The following is a 19,105-nucleotide window of genomic DNA, read 5'->3' as shown; positions in this document are numbered from 1 at the left end:
ACACACACACACACACACACACACACACACACACACACAAACACGCACACACACAAACACACAAACACACAAACGCACACAAACAAACACACACAAACACATACACACACCATCCTCCCATGGCAGGGGCAGCGGCTCCGAATTCTTTCTCCGCCCCTTACCCCTGCCGTATTACATGGCATCTTCTACTCTACGACCCGAGGAATATTAATATTCATGAGCTTGCCTTATTTGGCATGACCCCATTTCTAACCAATCAGCGCCCATGTTTCAATTTGCTCCGCCCACCACCATACAGATTCAATATGGCGGGGAATATGCTCGGGAGTACAGAGGTTTTGGCGACCAAAACGTGTTTGCTATGCAATAATGCCGTCAAGTGGAGAAACTACAGAACTGTTTTTGGCGACAGCATGGTACCGCTGTACCCTCAGATTCACCAGGTCGTCAAAGTGTGGCCTGACAAACAAGTATGGAGCCGGAAAGGTTTGTCGATGTATGTGTGCATGTTCTGCGTTACCAAACTAAACAAGCTCAGCAAACGTGAGAATGAGCTCTCAACTAGACTACAAAAGCTTCAACAAGACAAGGAATCGCTGCTTATGACGTAGCCGCGGCGACTGTTGCAGGGCTTCTCTTGCTTGCAGTCTTTTACATTAGCCCTAACAACAGTCGCGGAGCGGTGCATTGGGCCAAATGAACAAACATGCGTTTTACCGTGCCGGAACACTTTGAGACCGAAGTTTGCACGTCCCTAGATTCCTAACAGCCTCACCTAACGTGCCGGGGTGTTTTGCGCGTCAACCGGCCCCTGTCCGGCTCGTACCGCCACTATTTGCGATCGCTCCCCATGTATTCACAAGCCGAGTGGCCGCCATCTTGGTCAGCCGCGCGCTGAATCAGCTACTTGCAAATGTGCCGCTACTTTTNCCATAAACAGTACACCTGGGGTCCGCGCGAACCCCAGCACTATTTATTCTGATAATTCTGTAATATTTTTCTTCATTCTAAATATTTTTTTCTGAGATTTCAGGTAATTGTCACCCACAACGTTGTTTCTCATTACAGTGCAGACAGTTCTGTCTCCCCCATTTAAAAAAATGTATATCTGGTTTTCTTTTGTGGTCCGTGCGGACCCCAGCCGGCTTTCGGTCGTAATGGATACACTGGCGTTCTTATACATTACTTTATTTCCGTTTTAATATGTTTTTATGAACTTATCGTAAGGCCACCAAATTTTTAGAGAATGGTGTACTGATACAATTAAATTTTAACAATTTTAGTTTAATTTTGACGTTATATGACGTCAGAGCTAGTGTTATGGTCCGCCATCTTGGATTTAAGACCAATGACGTCATCAACTTAGCATATATTATGAATAATTGATGATTTACGCCCAAAAGCAGTTACTCAAGCAACTGGATATTATTTTAAAAACGTCAGACGTTTTAGCTACTATCCACTAGCATTCATCATTGGCCGAGAGACCAGAGGGAAAATGCAGGTTTATAAGCACAACCTATTGATTGATACGCAAATAAAGTGAAGACAAATTTCTGGAAGTCCACGGATATCTTAGACCGCGAAACACGCTGGTGGGAACGGGGTGTTAAAGAGGCAATATATGAAAGACATCCTCCCATGGCAGGGGCAGCGGCTCCGAATTCCTTCTCCGCCCCTTACCCCTGCCGTATAACATGGCATCTTCTACTCTACGACCCGAGGAATATTAATATTCATGAGCTTGCCTTATTTGGCATGACCCCATTTCTAACCAATCAGCGCCCATGTTTCAATTTGCTCCGCCCACCACCATACAGATTCAATATGGCGGGGAATATGCTCGGGAGTACAGAGGTTTTGGTGACCAAAACGTGTTTGCTATGCAATAATGCCGTCAAGTGGAGAAACTACAGAACTGTTTTTTGGCGACAGCATGGTACCGCTGTACCCTCAGATTCACCAGGTCGTCAAAGTGTGGCCTGACAGACAAGTATGGAGCCGGAAAGGTTTGTCGATGTATGTGTGCATGTTCTGCGTTACCAAACTAAACAAGCTCAGCAAACTTGAGAATGAGCTCTCAACTAGACTACAAAAGCTTCAGCAAGACAAGGAATCGCTGCTTATGACGCTACATGGTAACATGGACAGTAGAAACGTAGCAACCACGTCAACAACAGCATCAACATCATCAGCCAGACCAGGAAATACCCCTGTCCAAACGACTCCAACAAAAGTTGTGCGATTGAAAAGGTCGCTTGTAAGAACGCCTACCCCGAAGAAACTGGTAAAGCGGCCCTTACTGAAGACCCCGGTGAAAAAAGCGCCCAGTCCAGCGGCTAAAGCACTCCCCTGCATTCCCGTGCCGAACATTCCCGTCAGACAAAAGCACGACAAGAAGACTCAGTTTGGTCCGCCTCCTGATAAGGTTGGTTCAGTAAAGGTAAGCCATCGCTTGTAACATTTACTTAAATTATACTGATCATAAAATAGACAAGATTGCTTCTAAATTGTTCTTGAATGACTCGTAAGATGTTGTAATTATGACACAGTGCCATGTCATAAATTGCTCGCCATGATGGAAATAACAAAAAAAGTCAGTTATAATTTTAGACAAAGTAGTATAGTCTATGAGGCTGTTTGAGTGATGAAATATTTCACTGTTGTTGTACCTGAAGTGAGCTGGTGTGTCCTGCTCTGGTAGAATATGAGGGGGGCAAGAAGACAATGAGTAGGAAATGACTATACTAAGCTTATTGGTCATATTTGCTTAGCCAGGATAGAGGGTCTATATAAAACCAACAGGGCTCACTTTTGATCTGGAATCTGCAACACCAAACTCTACCAGCTACTAATACCAGTTAGTGTAATATGTGTAGTTTACCAAGCTATTGGGTGAAAAGGAGTAACTTGGTTGATCCTCTCATTTTGCTTTCTTCTACTTGTAGATTGTAGGTCTGACCTTGACTTCATGTTCTATTTACTTGTTCTGTAGTTGATTGTCTGGAAGTGGCTGTTGTGCGTTGTTAAGACTCTTCAAATTTTCTGACCTCCAGACTTTCTTTTGTTTTGACAGGTTGTTGTCACGTACCCTTCAGGCCAGAAAACAAAGTTCATAAGAGATCAGGAGGATGCCAAGTATCTCAGGGCCCTAGCTGATGGAGCGTCTGCAGAGAGACTCGTCGGAATCATCTACAGGGACCCCAAGTACAGGCCATTTCTTCACAGGCAAGTGTGCCATCAACTGTCCCGGGATTGCACAGGTCTGTGCAGCGACAAGGACCCTTCTGTCTTGAAGAAAACTGACATTGATCACTTGCTGAATTTCAATTGTGAAACTGTCATCAATGAATGGAGACAGAGAGCTCCTCTCCTGTATGATGTGCTCCTAGCAGTGGCATGTAGCGACCAACCAAAGAAGCATGCAGAAGACAAGACAGAAGAAAGACACTATCCACACATCGTGCAAGCGGGGTGTGCCCTCCTGTACCATAGGAACAGAAACATGTGCGGTCTTCAGATTGCAACAGGGATGGTACTGGAGAAGGGTGGCACAACAGATGAGGTAAAAGTGAACACCCACTTTATTAATTATTCAAGCTCTACTATGATTTACTACCACAAGCATGTAGTGATCTGGGGAAAAGTTACATTAAAAGAAATATTAACAACAACCATTTACCTTCTGTTTTATCTGTCACCTTTGTTTAGTGTTTGAAGGTATAATCAAATGATACCTATGCAGCAAAGGAACCATGTTTCTACCTCTCAACATGCACACATATATTTTCCCTGTCAGTCCATATCTGTGCTACAGGGCATGGGTGTCACAGTAACACCTCGCACTCTGTACAACAAGAGGAAAGAAATGCTAGAACAAACATGAGGAGATGATGGACCGGACTGTTGGAGACTTTGTCAAACAAAGGGAGTATAAGGCATCAGCTGAAAAGTATGTGTCATCCAGTGGTCATGAGAGCAAGTGTGCTGAAACTGCATCACCTGTCATGTCACCCTCCACCAGCAGTGTCCCTGTACCACAGCAAGCTCCAGATGCCTGGGTTCCAGAGAAGCCACTCTGTCGTCTCCCAGGTGATACAGGTTTCAGCATGCCAATGTCAGCTCCGGGGTATGCCATACCAACCTTTCCTTCCTCCATGTACACTTCCCCATCAACACCTGTCCAGGTACAGAACTCAGATGGTGTGGATTCATCTGCATTAAGGAGGCCATGTAGACCAGCCACACTAACCAGAGAGGTACAAGTAGAAGGGTCTGCTACGCCTATGGAGGTCTCCATGGATGGGGTTGTACTGCTACCACGGAAAGTCATGCCTGTAATGCTAGCTGGTTTCCAGGTAGTTATGGAGCAGCAGCCCTCACCAGTCCAACAATATCGGCGTCATCTACTACAATTGCAGAAGAAGGTAGAACCATGACCATCCAGAAAGAACTTTTACAGAAGATCCATGCCAATCCAGTGACCTCAATAGTGGCACTAGGTGACAACTTTGACCTCATGAAAAGGCCTTCTATGATGACAGTGGAACACCAGAGGGAGAGCTGGCACTGGTTTCTAGTTCTGTTAGCAAAGAAGAGGATATTTGACTACACGCTCCCAAATACTTCCCCAAAGAACAACATCCTGACCCTCGAGACAAGCTCATGGCTACCCTCGCAGCAGGAACTGGAGATGTACGAGAACAATGTAGACTTTCACGTGGCCCGCGTGCTGGTTAAGTACATTGAGTTCCTCAAGTCATATGGTGCCTGCATACCAGCCTACATAGACCATCCCTATGTAAAGGAATCAGCACAGAAGAGCGAGATCATGAATGTAGAGTTGATAGATGCTCCAGAAAACAGCGCTGAGGGCATTATCACCATCATCAAGAGGCTGAACAAGCTCCTAGTTCCACAGACAGGAGGGGAGGACTCCACGGCGGTGGAACGGATTGTACTCGGGGGAGATGTGTTGACCAACGAGAGGGCATTTTCCGGACAAGCTGCATTGATGAATGCTGACAACGAGAAGGATTCCTGTGCTGGATAATTCACAGACCGGAAGGACTTCACCGCCTAATGAACTTTCTGATTGGTATCATCTTTTCTATGCTTTTATTGTTTCTCTAGGACAGAGGGATTGAATGATCACCGGGAGACAAGTCTTGTAGCCTTGACTAAGACTGTTACCATGTGAATCCATGTGTTCAATCTCTCAATCATTATCTGTGCAACAAAGTATTGATTTCGTTGTTCCATTTTTTTCAGATACACTAGCACACATGCACATGTACATGTACCTTGTTAAAACTTGTTGATTCATCTTGCATATTACAACAATGGGTTTACAACACTATAGATTGGTACTAACCTTAACCTTTCAAACGTGTTTTCCAGGCCTTTACAGACAGAAAACATATTATGTACTGTGACACACAAAGTAACTCATTGTTTTTGTTGCACTATTGCAGGGTATCTACCAGGAGTTCTACAAAGAACCAGTAACAGGGGACCGGGCACTGCCGTACTCACTGAGGAACATTGTCAACAGACGAGACGTGGAAGGGCCCAAGTCAGTCACAAAAGCTTACAGGTACTAAGTAATTCATTACTGTACTAATTGCNGGGCACTGCCGTACTCACTGAGGAACATTGTCAACAGACGAGACGTGGAAGGGCCCAAGTCAGTCACAAAAGCTTACAGGTACTAAGTAATTCATTACTGTACTAATTGCATCATGGCCATTTCCAAGTGAATGTAAACAGCAAACTTGGCTTCATAGTAATTTAGATTCTTGCAACAGGGCTAAAGATGTTCTGGTTAAGCGTTGAGAAATGCTTTTCAATTTCAGATCACACCTGGCTTTTGTGGTGGACTGTGTGGATGCCTACACCGTAGCAATGGCATGTCAGCACTTTGGCCTTTCCAGCATTGATGGCAAGCCAACAGCCAACACACCTCCAGTACTGCACAGCACTGACAAGTCCGGGAAGTACCTGTGGCTCCTTCAACAAGCGAAGACAATAAGAAAACAACTATTGTCACCAGGTGATCATGAACAAGCAATGGACATTGACCACATGACTCAGCAAGTTGCAGCCTTGGACAACAGACAGCAGATGCTACAAACAGTGCAACAGGAAGATGGCAAGTACAAGTGCCCCCACTGTGGGAAGGAGTACGTTCGAGAGAAAAATTTCACAAAACACCAAGAGAAGGTTCACTCCATAGACCTACATGTGGACACAGTGCCTGCTGAGGGTCAGGAACGTAAGAGTGAAGATACCTGCAGCAGTTCTGTATCTGTCATCTCAGCATTCTGCAGAATGGGATATCTACACAGGGACACAGAAGATGCCTACAAAATGGCTGATGGGAACAGAATATTCAGAAATGCCAAACTAGAAATGCTCTATGCATGTAGTCTGAAGCATACAAAGTACACCCTGTGGCTCTGGCGTATGTTGGCATACGGGATGGCCCTGCTCAACCCTTCAGAAGCTTTTGACTACAAGTGGAACACTTGCACAAACCTACAGGGAGGTATTGGGAAGAACATCCCCAATGACAATGCTGTGGAGCTGCAGGTGGGTGAAATCAAGAAACGACTACACCGGGAAGGATCAAACAAGACTTTTCAATCAGCTCAAACAATTTGCAAGACAACCCAAATAGTGAATAAGGTAGCAGAGAATCTCCGACACGTGTGTGGGGTTGACATGAAAGCCGCACAAAGGACTGTGGCCAAAAAGGAAAAGGACATCGAGACACTCGTGGATGAAATTCTTCAGTCAAAGGTCCTGGACTCCACCACACTTTACAGGACATTTCACAACTACAAAGATCCAATGGCAAGACTGGACATGGAAAAGTTTTCAATTGGGTGAAAGAACAGAAAGAGGTGTCTAACATGACTATGACCCGGAATGCACGCCTTTAAGGCACTTATGTGACCAAACACTTTTATTCTCAATCATGCTTTTATCTTCAGAACCCTATTGTAAAGTCGGTTATGTGACAAGTGTGGAAATGTACCCCAAATATGGAGTAGTCGATTTTTGTGCATTACCGTGTCAATTGTCCTGCTTGGAGATAATAATATTGCTGCTTTTTTTTAGTTATGTTATGTGAGTAGTTTAACTAGTTTTTTTGCCACGAACTGTATATTCGTGCTACCTTTACCGAAAAGGTATTGTCTATCCTAGGAAAGAATGATAGGAATACATTGTGTATTTCATTTCAAATGTTGCAATTTTAATTGAACCACACACTGCTTTGTCTGAAAGCAAGACAACTTTAGCATTATGATTTCACTAAGCCACTTTGCACTGCTTGTGCAATAAAATATCCTTGTCATCTAACAGTTTTTCAGTTTACCATGTGCAGTGTCTATACCCTTATATATTTTATTATATTATTTATATATTATATATTATTTAGTCATTTGCTTCTTGCACAAAATGCAATGGTCAGAAACCTGCTGCTATCCACTACACTAAACTCCAGCATTGACTAGGNCTACACAGGGACACAGAAGATGCCTACAAAATAGGCTGATGGGAACAGAATATTCAGAAATGCCAAACTAGAAATGCTCTATGCATGTAGTCTGAAGCATACAAAGTACACCCTGTGGCTCTGGCGTATGTTGGCATACGAGATGGCCCTGCTCAACCCTTCAGAAGCTTTTGACTACAAGTGGAACACTTGCACAAACCTACAGGGAGGTATTGGGAAGAACATCCCCAATGACAATGCTGTGGAGCTGCAGGTGGGTGAAATCAAGAAACGACTACACCGGGAAGGATCAAACAAGACTTTTCAATCAGCTCAAACAATTTGCAAGACAACCCAAATAGTGAATAAGGTAGCAGAGAATCTCCGACACGTGTGTGGGGTTGACATGAAAGCCGCACAAAGGACTGTGGCCAAAAAGGAAAGGACATCGAGACACTCGTGGATGAAATTCTTCAGTCAAAGGTCCTGGACTCCACCACACTTTACAGGACATTTCACAGCTACAAAGATCCAATGGCAAGACTGGACATGGAAAAGTTTTTCAATTGGGTGAAAGAACAGAAAGAGGTGTCTAACATGACTATGACCCGGAATGCACGCCTTTAAGGCACTTATGTGACCAAACACTTTTATTCTCAATCATGCCTTTATCTTCAGAACCCTATTGTAAAGTCGGTTATGTGACAAGTGTGGAAATGTACCCCCAAATATGGAGTAGTCGATTTTTGTGCATTACCGTGTCAATTGTCCTGCTTGGAGATAATAATATTGCTGCTTTTTTTTAGTTATGTTATGTGAGTAGTTTAACTAGTTTTTTTGCCACGAACTGTATATTCGTGCTACCTTTACCGAAAAGGTATTGTCTATCCTAGGAAAGAATGATAGGAATACATTGTGTATTTCATTTCAAATGTTGCAATTTTAATTGAACCACACACTGCTTTGTCTGAAAGCAAGACAACTTTAGCATTATGATTTCACTAAGCCACTTTGTACTGCTTGTGCAATAAAATATCCTTGTCATCTAACAGTTTTTCAGTTTACCATGTGCAGTGTCTATACCCTTATATATTTTATTATATTATTTATATATTATATATTATTTAGTCATTTGCTTCTTGCACAAAATGCAATGGTCAGAAACCTGCTGCTATCCACTACATAAACTCCAGCATTCGACTAGGACTAGGAGCACCTAGTTTACGATATAAAGCTGGGAAATCCACTTTACGGTTGACGTAAATAGTTACATGGAATTTAGGAAGGAATCAGTCATCCTGTCCAGTATAGTCAGTGTCACTCATAGCATCATTGGATTCATCATCTAATACACTTCTCACAATTACATAAACTGTTTGGGCTTGTTCGTAAGACCAGACATTACACACAGCTAACACATCATCAGCAGACAGCAACCTTGTGCAGTTTCTAACTACAGAATTAATGACTGCGTCTGTGAATCCATGAGTGGCTTCTGCTGCTGTTGTCACGCTTGATGATTTCGAATCTTCATTGAGTTGAAATCTATACTGATCGAGAGACGATCTAAGAGCTTGGTCCTGTTCCTTAGTGATATTGCTCTCAGTCTGTGTCTCCAAGTCACTGTCACTATCACTATCTTCTGCAGCGGTGTAGGTGACAGGTTGAAGCTGTGAGCAGTCATCAGAATTACACTTGCAGTTTACACTACACACATCACAACATGTATGAAGAATTCTACTGTCACCACAGGATGCACTGTAGTATGAAAGTAATATCTCCCTACGACAGGTGCCCTCTGCATTCCTTACATATCTCAGCATTTCTGGATCAAGGTTTCTCAGTTGTCTGTTGTTATAGATTAGTACATGATGTGCTTGCCCTCCTCCCCTACCAGCACGTCCCTGCTCCTGTAGCAGTGTATCAATCTCCTGCGGTGGACCATAGTTGACAACATTGTCCACACCGGCAAAGTTCACTCCCATTCCAGCCGCAGTGGTGCAGACCAGTAACACGAACCGAGCCATCCAGTTTACTCATGTCATCCCGAATCCTGCACTTGGTTGATTCAGGTGTTTGAGAATGGTACATCTCTACGCTCTTCATGTGCTCCTTCTCAAGATACCTCTTACATAAGACATAGATCCTGGTACAGTCATCAATGGATTTGGTGAACAAAAGCAGTCTTGGACACTTGGAATCTTCTGTGTGACTTCTCACCAGTTTTAGAAGCCATTCAAATGTTTCCTTCAGTGGTTGACTACTGTCTACCTTGAGAACATGTAGCTTGATGTTATGCCTGTCAGGGTTATCAATAAACTCCTTGCACCCTTGCATGGCTAGAAGCTTCTGGATTCGTCGCCGCCTTTTTTTGCTTGCAGTAGCAGTTAATGCAAGCATCGGTGTACCTGGAATTAAACACCGCAATTCCCCAAGCTTTGAAAACCACTCTCTGAAGGGTTCTTCATCGCTCGATGCTTCACCCCTGAAAAAAAGTCAGTAGAAATTGTAAGTTAAAGCTACCTGTCTTTTACTTGTTCACACAAAATTATTACTTTTTGCATAACATTCTTTTCAGCACTAGATTAGGGCCAAAAGAGCATATACTTTGACAAGAAAAGGCTTTATCCTAACACATTGGCCACATGTGAAAGTCATTGTTATCCCTTTTCAATCAATACTACCAACTGGTATCCCGTAGCAGGTTTCAAGAAAGGTTAGAAGTACAGATTTTAATGTAAAGTGTACCTGTCAATCAAGTAATTGCTTCATGTTTATTCACAGTAATTTTAAGTTCAGTTTTCACTGTAACTAAGCTGTACCGTGAACTTACCATTATCGTTAACCTCTTTTTAACACGTTCTTGCTACCACAGTGAAAATTGAGTTCAATGAAAAAGTCTATTTTCTTTTGAACGCGCGCGACCGTGCTAAAGTGCAGTACAGTTGAGTGTAGTATAAACACAATTTTATGCATCCTCCCATGGCAGGGTCATTTTCGACATGTACTGAATCGGCAAAATAGAAGAAAAGTGACAACAGACTTACCACTGGACAACAGTATGGGCCTCGTCGATCACAATCAGGCCAACGTGTCCCTTGTAAACATCAGACCGCAACATCTCTCGGAATTTTTCATCGCCGAGGATAGTCTCGGGGGAGGTGAGTACAAACTGGAACTTCCCAGCGAGAATGCCCGCCGTATCTCTACTGTCCATCCCGAGGCAAACTGCCGTCAGCCCAAGACCGTTCAAGAACTCACAATGCTCCTTCATTATCGCATTCAGCGGGCTTACAACTAAGACGAACTCCTCTCCAGTCGCGCTCTAACAGCTCTCAGTTGCACAGCTGCTAGCGCGCGACTCTTTCCTGGTTCTTGCGAGTCTTGCTGCGACTGGAAATCCCATGAAACATAGGCTTTTCCCCCCGCCCGTTCGCACACTTAGGAACACGTCCTTTCCACTCATCAAAAACTCCAGAGTGGACTTTTGATGGTCATGCAGGCTCTCTAATCCAAAGAAGTCGCAAAAGTTCTCTTCCCAAGACGACGCCATGTTTGTTTTTATTTGTCACTGAACAGCCGATGTAAGAGCCGACATGATTGGTTCCGATAGCTAGCGCAGCTCATAAATATTTAATGTAGAGTGCGTTGAAGATTTTCTCTGTGATACGTGATTGGCTGAGAGCGTGTCCCTGGAATCGGGTCGTAGAGTAGAAGATGCCATGTAATACGGCAGGGGTAAGGGGCGGAGAAAGAATTCGGAGCCGCTGCCCCTGCCATGGGAGGATGACACACACATACACACACACAAACACACAAACACACGCACACACACAAACACAAACACGCATACACACACACAAACACGCACACACAAACAAACACACACACAAACACACACACACACAAACACACACGAACATGGGAAAACGGGACATGGTAACAATAAAAGTACCTTTGCTAAGATTAGACCGACGAGATCTCTCAAACAAAACCAAAAATATATAATGTGTACAGTCGATAACACTTACTGTCGCAGGTCGGCACCGTTCCACTCCATAGTCCGTCAGCCTGACAGGTTTGTGTGGAGCTACCTGACAGTTCGCACCCAGGATAGCAGCTGTAACTGGCGATGTCACCATAGTATGTACCACCCGAAACGACGCCATTCGTAGGAGATACAGGAGTGAGACAACGTACCTCTGTCGATAAGATAAACAAACCATAAACGTTTACAAAGTTAAAGAAGAAGATATAACCCTATTTCACTTTTTAAGCACCTAGAAAGTTACAGTATATTAACAGATTACCAGCATGGATTCAGAGCCAAACGATCCACAGAAACACAGCTTATACTAACAGTCCATGACATAGCTGGCGCACTAAACAGTAAACGGCAGGTAGATTTAGCAATACTTGATTTCACTAAAGCCTTTGATAAAGTCCCCCATGGCAGGCTCATCTCAAAACTGGAGTATTATGGAATCCAAGGCCCTACGCTGAATTGGTTAAAGGCTTTCCTGACCAACAGGGAGCAAACAGTAGTGGTTGAAGGGAAGGCGTCGGCTCCAGTTAAAGTAGCGTCTGGAGTCCCTCAAGGAACCGTCCTGGGGCCATTGCTCTTTCTCTTGTATATAAATGACCTACCAGATCAGCTTGACTCAAATGTGAGGTTATTTGCCGATGACTGTCTATTGTATGTAGAGCTTTCTACACAGACCGACTCACAACGTCTCCAAAAAGACCTGAACACCCTGGAAGAATGGCAAAGCAAATGGCTCATGCAGTTTAATCCCGAAAAATGCTACATTATGCACATAACAAACAAACGAACACCACATGCAACTAGCTACCAGTTTTGTGGTCGGGCTTTAGCAACCACAAAAATCCATCCGTATCTGGGCGTCACGCTGACAAGCGGACTGAAGTGGGGTGCACATGTTAATAATATCACAACTAAGGCGAAACAGACATTGGGAGTGATTAAACGTAATCTGTGGGCATGTCCAACGAGAGTAAAATCACTTGCATACACGTCACTTGTAAGACCGAACCTAGAATACGCTGCGACAGTATGGGATCCATATACAAAGAAAGACAAAGACAAATTGGAAAGGGTACAGAATCAAGCTGCAAGATTCTGTATGAACAACTATGTAAGAGGTGCTAGTGTCACGGAAATGAAAAGAAACCTACAGTGGACCTCACTTGAAGACAGAAGAAAGATGTCTAGACTATGCATGATGTACAAAATGACTAATAAACTGGTGGATGTCCCAACTATTAAGTACCTAATACCAGCCCAGAAGAGAACAAGAAATAGCCACGCATTCAAGTACCAGAGTTATCAACCAAGGATTGAGGTGTTCAAGAATTCATTCTTTCCTAGAACTATCGCAGAGTGGAACTCACTGTCACCAAGTACAGTAGGGGCACTGTCAATAGATAGCTTTAAACAGTGTCTAGAGCTAGAAGTTCAAAGGTTAGGTGTAACAAGTCGATCGGTGTAATATAGCCAGCTGCCGCCGCGCCGCGTGCCTGCGAAGCTGGTGTGTTACGCCGAAAGGCGGTTATACCGGCTATACAGTTACAGATACAGATACTTTTAAAACACTTCTTGCCATATCCACTCTGAAAATAGAATGAGACTAACTTACTCGGTTTCATTTTTATGCTTAATAGAATTTGTTTTGTGTCAGAAGAATCAGTTACATTATCATTAATCATTAGGCTTTATACTAACCTGAAAACTTAATGACTGAATCACATAAATCTGAGCACACCATTCGTCAACAATAGAACACCGATGTTGGAGATCTACATTGTGACCTACTTTCACAATGTGGCTGGGCACCAGACCACCCTTGGTTGCTTCCACAGGTTCTGTACTGATCACCATGAAGGTTGTAGCCTACATCACAGTCAAACATGACCGTATCACCGTAGTAGTTTGTACCGTTGATACCGCCATTCGGAGGAGGGTCCAACTGTGGACATTCTTTTCCTGCAAAAATGGGAATGTAAATATAAATAATATATATTCAACAATATATACAGTTCCACTGTATTTTGCATGGATTATACTTTAAAATGACTTGAAATGCTACAATAGACCAAAAAACACGCATTGACAGAGACACACAAAGAGACATACACATGTATAACGCATCAACACGTGCCATACACTACCAAAAATGATTTTTCTTGTTTTTCTTGCACATGCCCTCAAGCAAGAACTCATTAAATTGTGAACTTACACTTGTACATAAAGCGACCACCTACAAGTGAGTTACACATGAAATAGCGCAACTACCAGGGATGACATTATAATTAATCAGAAAACAGTCATCTTACTTTCACAGGTAGTTTCCTCTCCACTCCATGTCTGGTCAGACGAACAGATCCGAACCGCACTGCCCTGGATCTCATATCCCTCCGTGCAGATGTACACAGCCGCATCACCCAGCTTGTTTCCACCAGCAACGATACCGTTTGGTGGTGGGATTAGTTCGGAGCAGTTCATTGCTGAGTAGCACAATGGTAATATGTACTTAGCTTTAGTGACTGTTGCTATACACGAATATGCAAGCATTCCTAGATCATCTTGGCTTCGGATTTTTAACAGCAAAGAGGCAGTGATTTGGTCAACGAAGTCTCCCCAAAAATTTCATCTTCCAAAATTCCTTTAAATGTTTGAACAAATCATAAAGACAAAACTTAGATGACGTGCGAGTGTGTGTTTCTGTGTCTGTGTTTGTGCGTGTGTGTGTATGCGTGCGTGCATGAGTAGTAGTAGTAGTGAGCGTGTGTATGTGTGTGTATGTATTATGTACGTGTGTGTGTGCGATACATGTGAGTTCTTATTTGTAGCTATGTCAGTGTATGTTTTATGACATGAGTGTTTATGCGTATGATTTGACTTTGTTATGCAACTTTTGCATATCCAAGTTTGTTTTAATTGCTTGTCACAACAGGCAATCCCGTGGATGGTTGTACTTACGGACACATGACGGTTGCGTTCCAGACCAAATGCCATCTGACTGGCACATCCTGGACTGACTTCCGCTTAACTCGTACCCAGAGTTGCAAACAAAACTGACTTGTTGGCCGAACAGGTTCCCTCCGCTAATCTGTCCATTAGGAATTGGACTTAGGGTTGGACACTGCACTCCTGAATACAACATTTCAGACAATACATTAGCCACTGACATTACAAATGTCCAAGCAAAGTTACGGATAAGACATCTAGCAACACTGATCAAATAATACTTATGGTATCAGAAAGTTACCGGGAACAACACCGGGTAAGAACAACAAGAAATATTTATAGATATATATATATAGACTAAGTACAATGTATAAAGAGTAGATTGTAGAGGGGTAAATAACTGAGAGGGCAAAAAAACCTTAAAAAATGTGCATGGCATCTGAAATATATATATACATACATACATACATATATAAATACGTAAGTACACACACACACACACACACACACACACACACACACACACACACACACACTATATATATATATATATATATATATATATATATATATATATATATATATATATACGTATAATAATAATATGGATTCTAGAATCTGTTGCAGCTCCAAAAACAACTTACGAGAGCACGAAGGTTGAGTTCCACTCCACTGGCCGTTGCCCTGACAGGTTCTTGTACCGTCACCGACTAGATCATACCCGACAGCACATGTATATGTGACCATGTTGCCATACAGATTGCCTCCTGTTCTGTTGCCATGTAGAGGCGTGGGTAAATCCGGACATGCCTTCCCTGTTGATTAAAAAGAAAGGAAAATGTACATTCAGTTTACAGTTACTTTAGTACCTTGTATTTTGTCACCTGGACATTTAAGAAGGGGGAGTACAGTATTGGCAAACATGCTTCTCACGTTAAAAACAAGTCCTGGAGTAAATGAATGAGTGAATGTAAGTGCAGTTTGTAAGTGATGACAGGAGACGCACACTGAAGTGTTTTTTTAAAGATTCTAATTCTCTGTCTAGATATCAATGTCTTTAAAAGGTTTTATATGCAGTCCCCTTGCTTCCAAAGGATGTAGCGAGGTTAACTTTACAATATCTCATTTGGTCACGGGTCCATTCGCTGAAGGGCCGTAGCTTTTGAAAATAAATTTGTTGCATTAGCCAATACTTCATAGGCAACGTCGGCCCTATTGGTCAACAAATACATACAGCCTGTCCGCGCCTTTCAAAAATTTACTCCTAAATGCAAATCTTGATCCACAAAGTACTCATCTTTCCCACCAATCCCACCCTTACGGATTCATTGCCGTACGACACAACACAACGTACAGACCAAAACACTTTCAAGGATAGGATCCACATACTACTGAAATCTCACGCGTAGCAATAACACCTCATCCGCTTGACTACAACTGAGGGGTGCTTTCTAGGACAGAACAATGACAAAAAGGGCAAATATTGCTTTTACGGTTATCCATCACTTGTGCAATAAGTAGCAATACAATGTTGGCTTACGTTCACAAGTTGGCTGAGTCCCGCTCCATGTCTGATCATTCTGACAGGTTCTCATGAAGTCCCCACCTGTCAGGTCGAATCCTTCCTTGCAGAAGAATATAAGAAAGGCGCCAACAGACGTGCCACCGGTCGTCTCTCCATTTAAAGGTGCATCAAGCTCAGGACATGCTAGTGCTGTTGAGGTGAAATACAAACAACTACGTTTTACAGCAAAATGTTTTGAAGGCTTCATTCTTTTTAAATTTAAGTAGATAAAGATGGTTAAGAATTATCAACATGACAACTCCTTGTTGAAATCAACGACTCGATTACTGTTACCTGAACAGCTAGGCTGTGTGCCGCTCCATAACCCGTCTGCCTGACAAGTTCGGTTGGAGCTGCCCGTTAAGTCATGCCCCGGCCCACAGGTGAAGTACACCGTGTCGTTGTAGTTGTTGCCTCCGTTCATGGACCCATCGACAGGTGGATTTAAGGTCGAGCACTTCACCACTGAACACAAACAACACGGATACATTACAAAGGATTGTTGAAGTTTAAACATGTTACTATCTCATAACGTGAAGGTGATCTCATAATCAAACTAAAGTTCTTTGAGTTTTATGTAGTCACACGCGACTCCATATACATATTAATTACAAACTCAGCCGCTGCGCGCCAAGAGGGTGTTGGAAAGCGCCAGGTGGACCATTTGTTTTAACTCAGCCCATTTGAAGTAAACAGACCAATGAACTAATAGCTACTACTAAAGATGTGGATTACATAATAAACAGAGGAACATACATTCGCATGTTGGTGGTGAGCCTGACCACTGTTGGTTCTCCTGGCAGGTTCTACTCGAACTTCCGATCAGGTCGTAGCCGGTGTCACAGGTATAGGACACAACATCCATGTAGGAATTTCCACCCGACACAGAACCGTGCAGCGGAGGGAAGAGTATTTGGCAGCGTTTTTCTACCAAACAAAAGTTGATATACCAGTGAAGTCTATATCGTATATATTTTCTTACAGTGTCAATATTTAGAATAGTTTCCATATGGTCAAAGCTCTTCTAAGGAAATGCGGTTACCTTAATTGATTATGAAACATATATTGCAGATTTGGACTATATACTGTACAACTGATTACAATTTTGTAAAACAAAGTGAAGTGTAGAGCCAATACAATAGGAAACCTGACTTACTGATATACTGATCCCATGCTTAATTCATATCATAGCATGATATATTGACTTCTGCTAACACGTATAACGTTGCATGTTACCAACTGGAACCAGCTTCCATTTTATGTATTCATTAATTAAAATCGAATAATTGCATTTACTTACTTTCGCACCGAGGCGCAGTGTTATCCCAAACACCAGTTGCAAGACATACACTGGTACCGGCACCGTTGAGTCTGTAGCCGACATCACAGGTATAGGTTACCGTGTCTCCATAGGTCCTTCCACCGTTCACGTCACAGTTAGAAGGCACTTCAGGGGGTGGGCAGACGAGTTCTGCAAATATATCAAATATCATGATAAAGATTAACTATTCAGCAGTATAAGTTTCAGTCTGGCAAAATCGTGACTGTAATAAAGACACAAAGGCTACTCTCCTCTCAGCATATTATACTGATAATTAAAGTTAAACGTGACAGTTATATTACATGCACATAGAAGGGCGTGGATTTCTATAAATAATGTATGCGTGTAGTGTGCCCGGTGAGGGTATACACCAATCAAACTTAATTTTTCCTGGAAAATTTGGTGCCTTTTGTCAGTTTTGTGGTGGATGGGATAGTTAAGGCTTCTTGGGCCCTTGTCGTCTTGCCAGACTTAATATTGCCAGGCTTAATATTCTGATTTTGGTGAAAAAAACTTTGGTTTAGAATGTTTGGGAGACCACTGGGGAAAATAGCCTCAAGTGCTGTGATCAGGTTAATTCCTGTAGATTGGAGGGCTTGTGACCATTTCAGGAGGTGTGCTATATTTTCAAGGTCAGTTTGTATGAACTGTTAATCCCAGACGTGAGATTTTGACACCTTTCTTGTGTTTTTTATATAGAATTCTGCAGTTCAGCGTATTGGAGGGCATGCCGCAATGATTTTTCGCATAACAATCCTGCGTGCCTTCCATGATAAAATGTAAAAAAAAAAATACATAAATGATAAACTCACTTTCGCAGTTTGGACGTGACCCATTCCAAGTTTTGTCGTCCTGACAAAGAAGGTTGCTGTTTCCCACCAGTTTGTATCCCAAGTTGCAGGTGAACCGAAGTAGATCCCCGACAACAGTTCCACCCACCATCTGTCCATTTGCAGGGATGGACAGAGTAGGGCACTTCTTTTCTGTATCGAACATGGTGATAGATTGAAGACACATTGGCATTAAGGCATCGCATAATAGCACAAACTTGGATTTTAACTTATTGTTTAATATAAGCTGACATTAAATGACCCTAACAAATTTCATCTATAATATTCTGCCACAATTTTGACTCAATTCAATGCATGCGCAATGGTGCCTCTTTGAGCTTGATATGTAGCTTTCGGCCTTTGTATGGATATCATGAATTAGCAGCATTTAATATCTTCTACTGCAAATATCATAATGATTAATTCGCTACTGATAAATGCGCCCGTGGTAAACAGTAAGCCCCAGTACACACCTACACATGTGGGTTGTGATCCGGTCCATTGTTGAGTAGACTGGCAGGTTCTGCTGCTGCTCCCAACCAGCTCATACTTTGCAATGCAGGAGAAGGTTATGGTGTCACCGAGGAAGAAAGTACCACTTGTAGAGCCATGAGTTGGCGCTTGAAGGGCAGCACATCGCTTTCCTATGTCATAATAAGAATGATGTCATTCGTGTGTGTTTGTGGATTGTCTTAATAATGTATTAGGCAAGTAGGTCTTGATAATACTTGAAATATATATATATATATATATATGTTAGTATTTTATATACCGTTTATTTAATTCTTAATAAATATATATGTAAAGTTCCTTAAAGTTCCTTAATAATTAATGCGTTCAATAACAGGAGTATTCAAACACATGTCGGGCGAAATACCGAAGAGGGTTGTCAGAGAATGGT

The 19,105-nt window shown here is 42.5% G+C and overlaps 2 protein-coding genes across 2 annotated transcripts in view; both read right to left on the bottom strand.

The window, feature by feature from the left end:
* Nucleotides 1-19,105, bottom strand: part of LOC109464348 (sushi, von Willebrand factor type A, EGF and pentraxin domain-containing protein 1-like) — a 29,924-nt gene that overhangs the window by 9,159 nt on the left and 1,660 nt on the right. The window contains exons 4-12 of the mRNA XM_019761295.1: nucleotides 18,678-18,848; nucleotides 18,187-18,357; nucleotides 17,354-17,524; nucleotides 16,810-16,980; nucleotides 16,348-16,518; nucleotides 16,030-16,203; nucleotides 15,134-15,304; nucleotides 14,502-14,672; nucleotides 13,335-13,505 (exon numbers count right to left, since the gene is read on the bottom strand). Of these exons, the coding sequence (XP_019616854.1) occupies nucleotides 13,335-13,505; nucleotides 14,502-14,672; nucleotides 15,134-15,304; nucleotides 16,030-16,203; nucleotides 16,348-16,518; nucleotides 16,810-16,980; nucleotides 17,354-17,524; nucleotides 18,187-18,357; nucleotides 18,678-18,848 (1,542 nt within the window). The remainder of the gene's footprint in view (nucleotides 1-13,334; nucleotides 13,506-14,501; nucleotides 14,673-15,133; nucleotides 15,305-16,029; nucleotides 16,204-16,347; nucleotides 16,519-16,809; nucleotides 16,981-17,353; nucleotides 17,525-18,186; nucleotides 18,358-18,677; nucleotides 18,849-19,105) is intronic.
* Nucleotides 9,314-11,095, bottom strand: LOC109464362 (ATP-dependent DNA helicase Q-like 1). The gene is made up of 2 exons (XM_019761311.1): nucleotides 10,549-11,095; nucleotides 9,314-9,986 (listed from the first exon to the last, which is right to left on the bottom strand). Exons 1-2 carry the CDS (start codon nucleotides 10,773-10,775, stop codon nucleotides 9,425-9,427), a joined length of 789 nt encoding a protein of 262 aa, XP_019616870.1. The 5' UTR covers nucleotides 10,776-11,095; the 3' UTR covers nucleotides 9,314-9,424.

The sequence above is a fragment of the Branchiostoma belcheri genome, unplaced genomic scaffold (genome assembly GCF_001625305.1).
Source record: "Branchiostoma belcheri isolate BF01 breed outbred unplaced genomic scaffold, Haploidv18h27 scaffold137, whole genome shotgun sequence".
NCBI lineage: Eukaryota > Metazoa > Chordata > Leptocardii > Amphioxiformes > Branchiostomatidae > Branchiostoma > Branchiostoma belcheri.
This window is presented reverse-complemented; position numbering and strand designations above follow the sequence as displayed.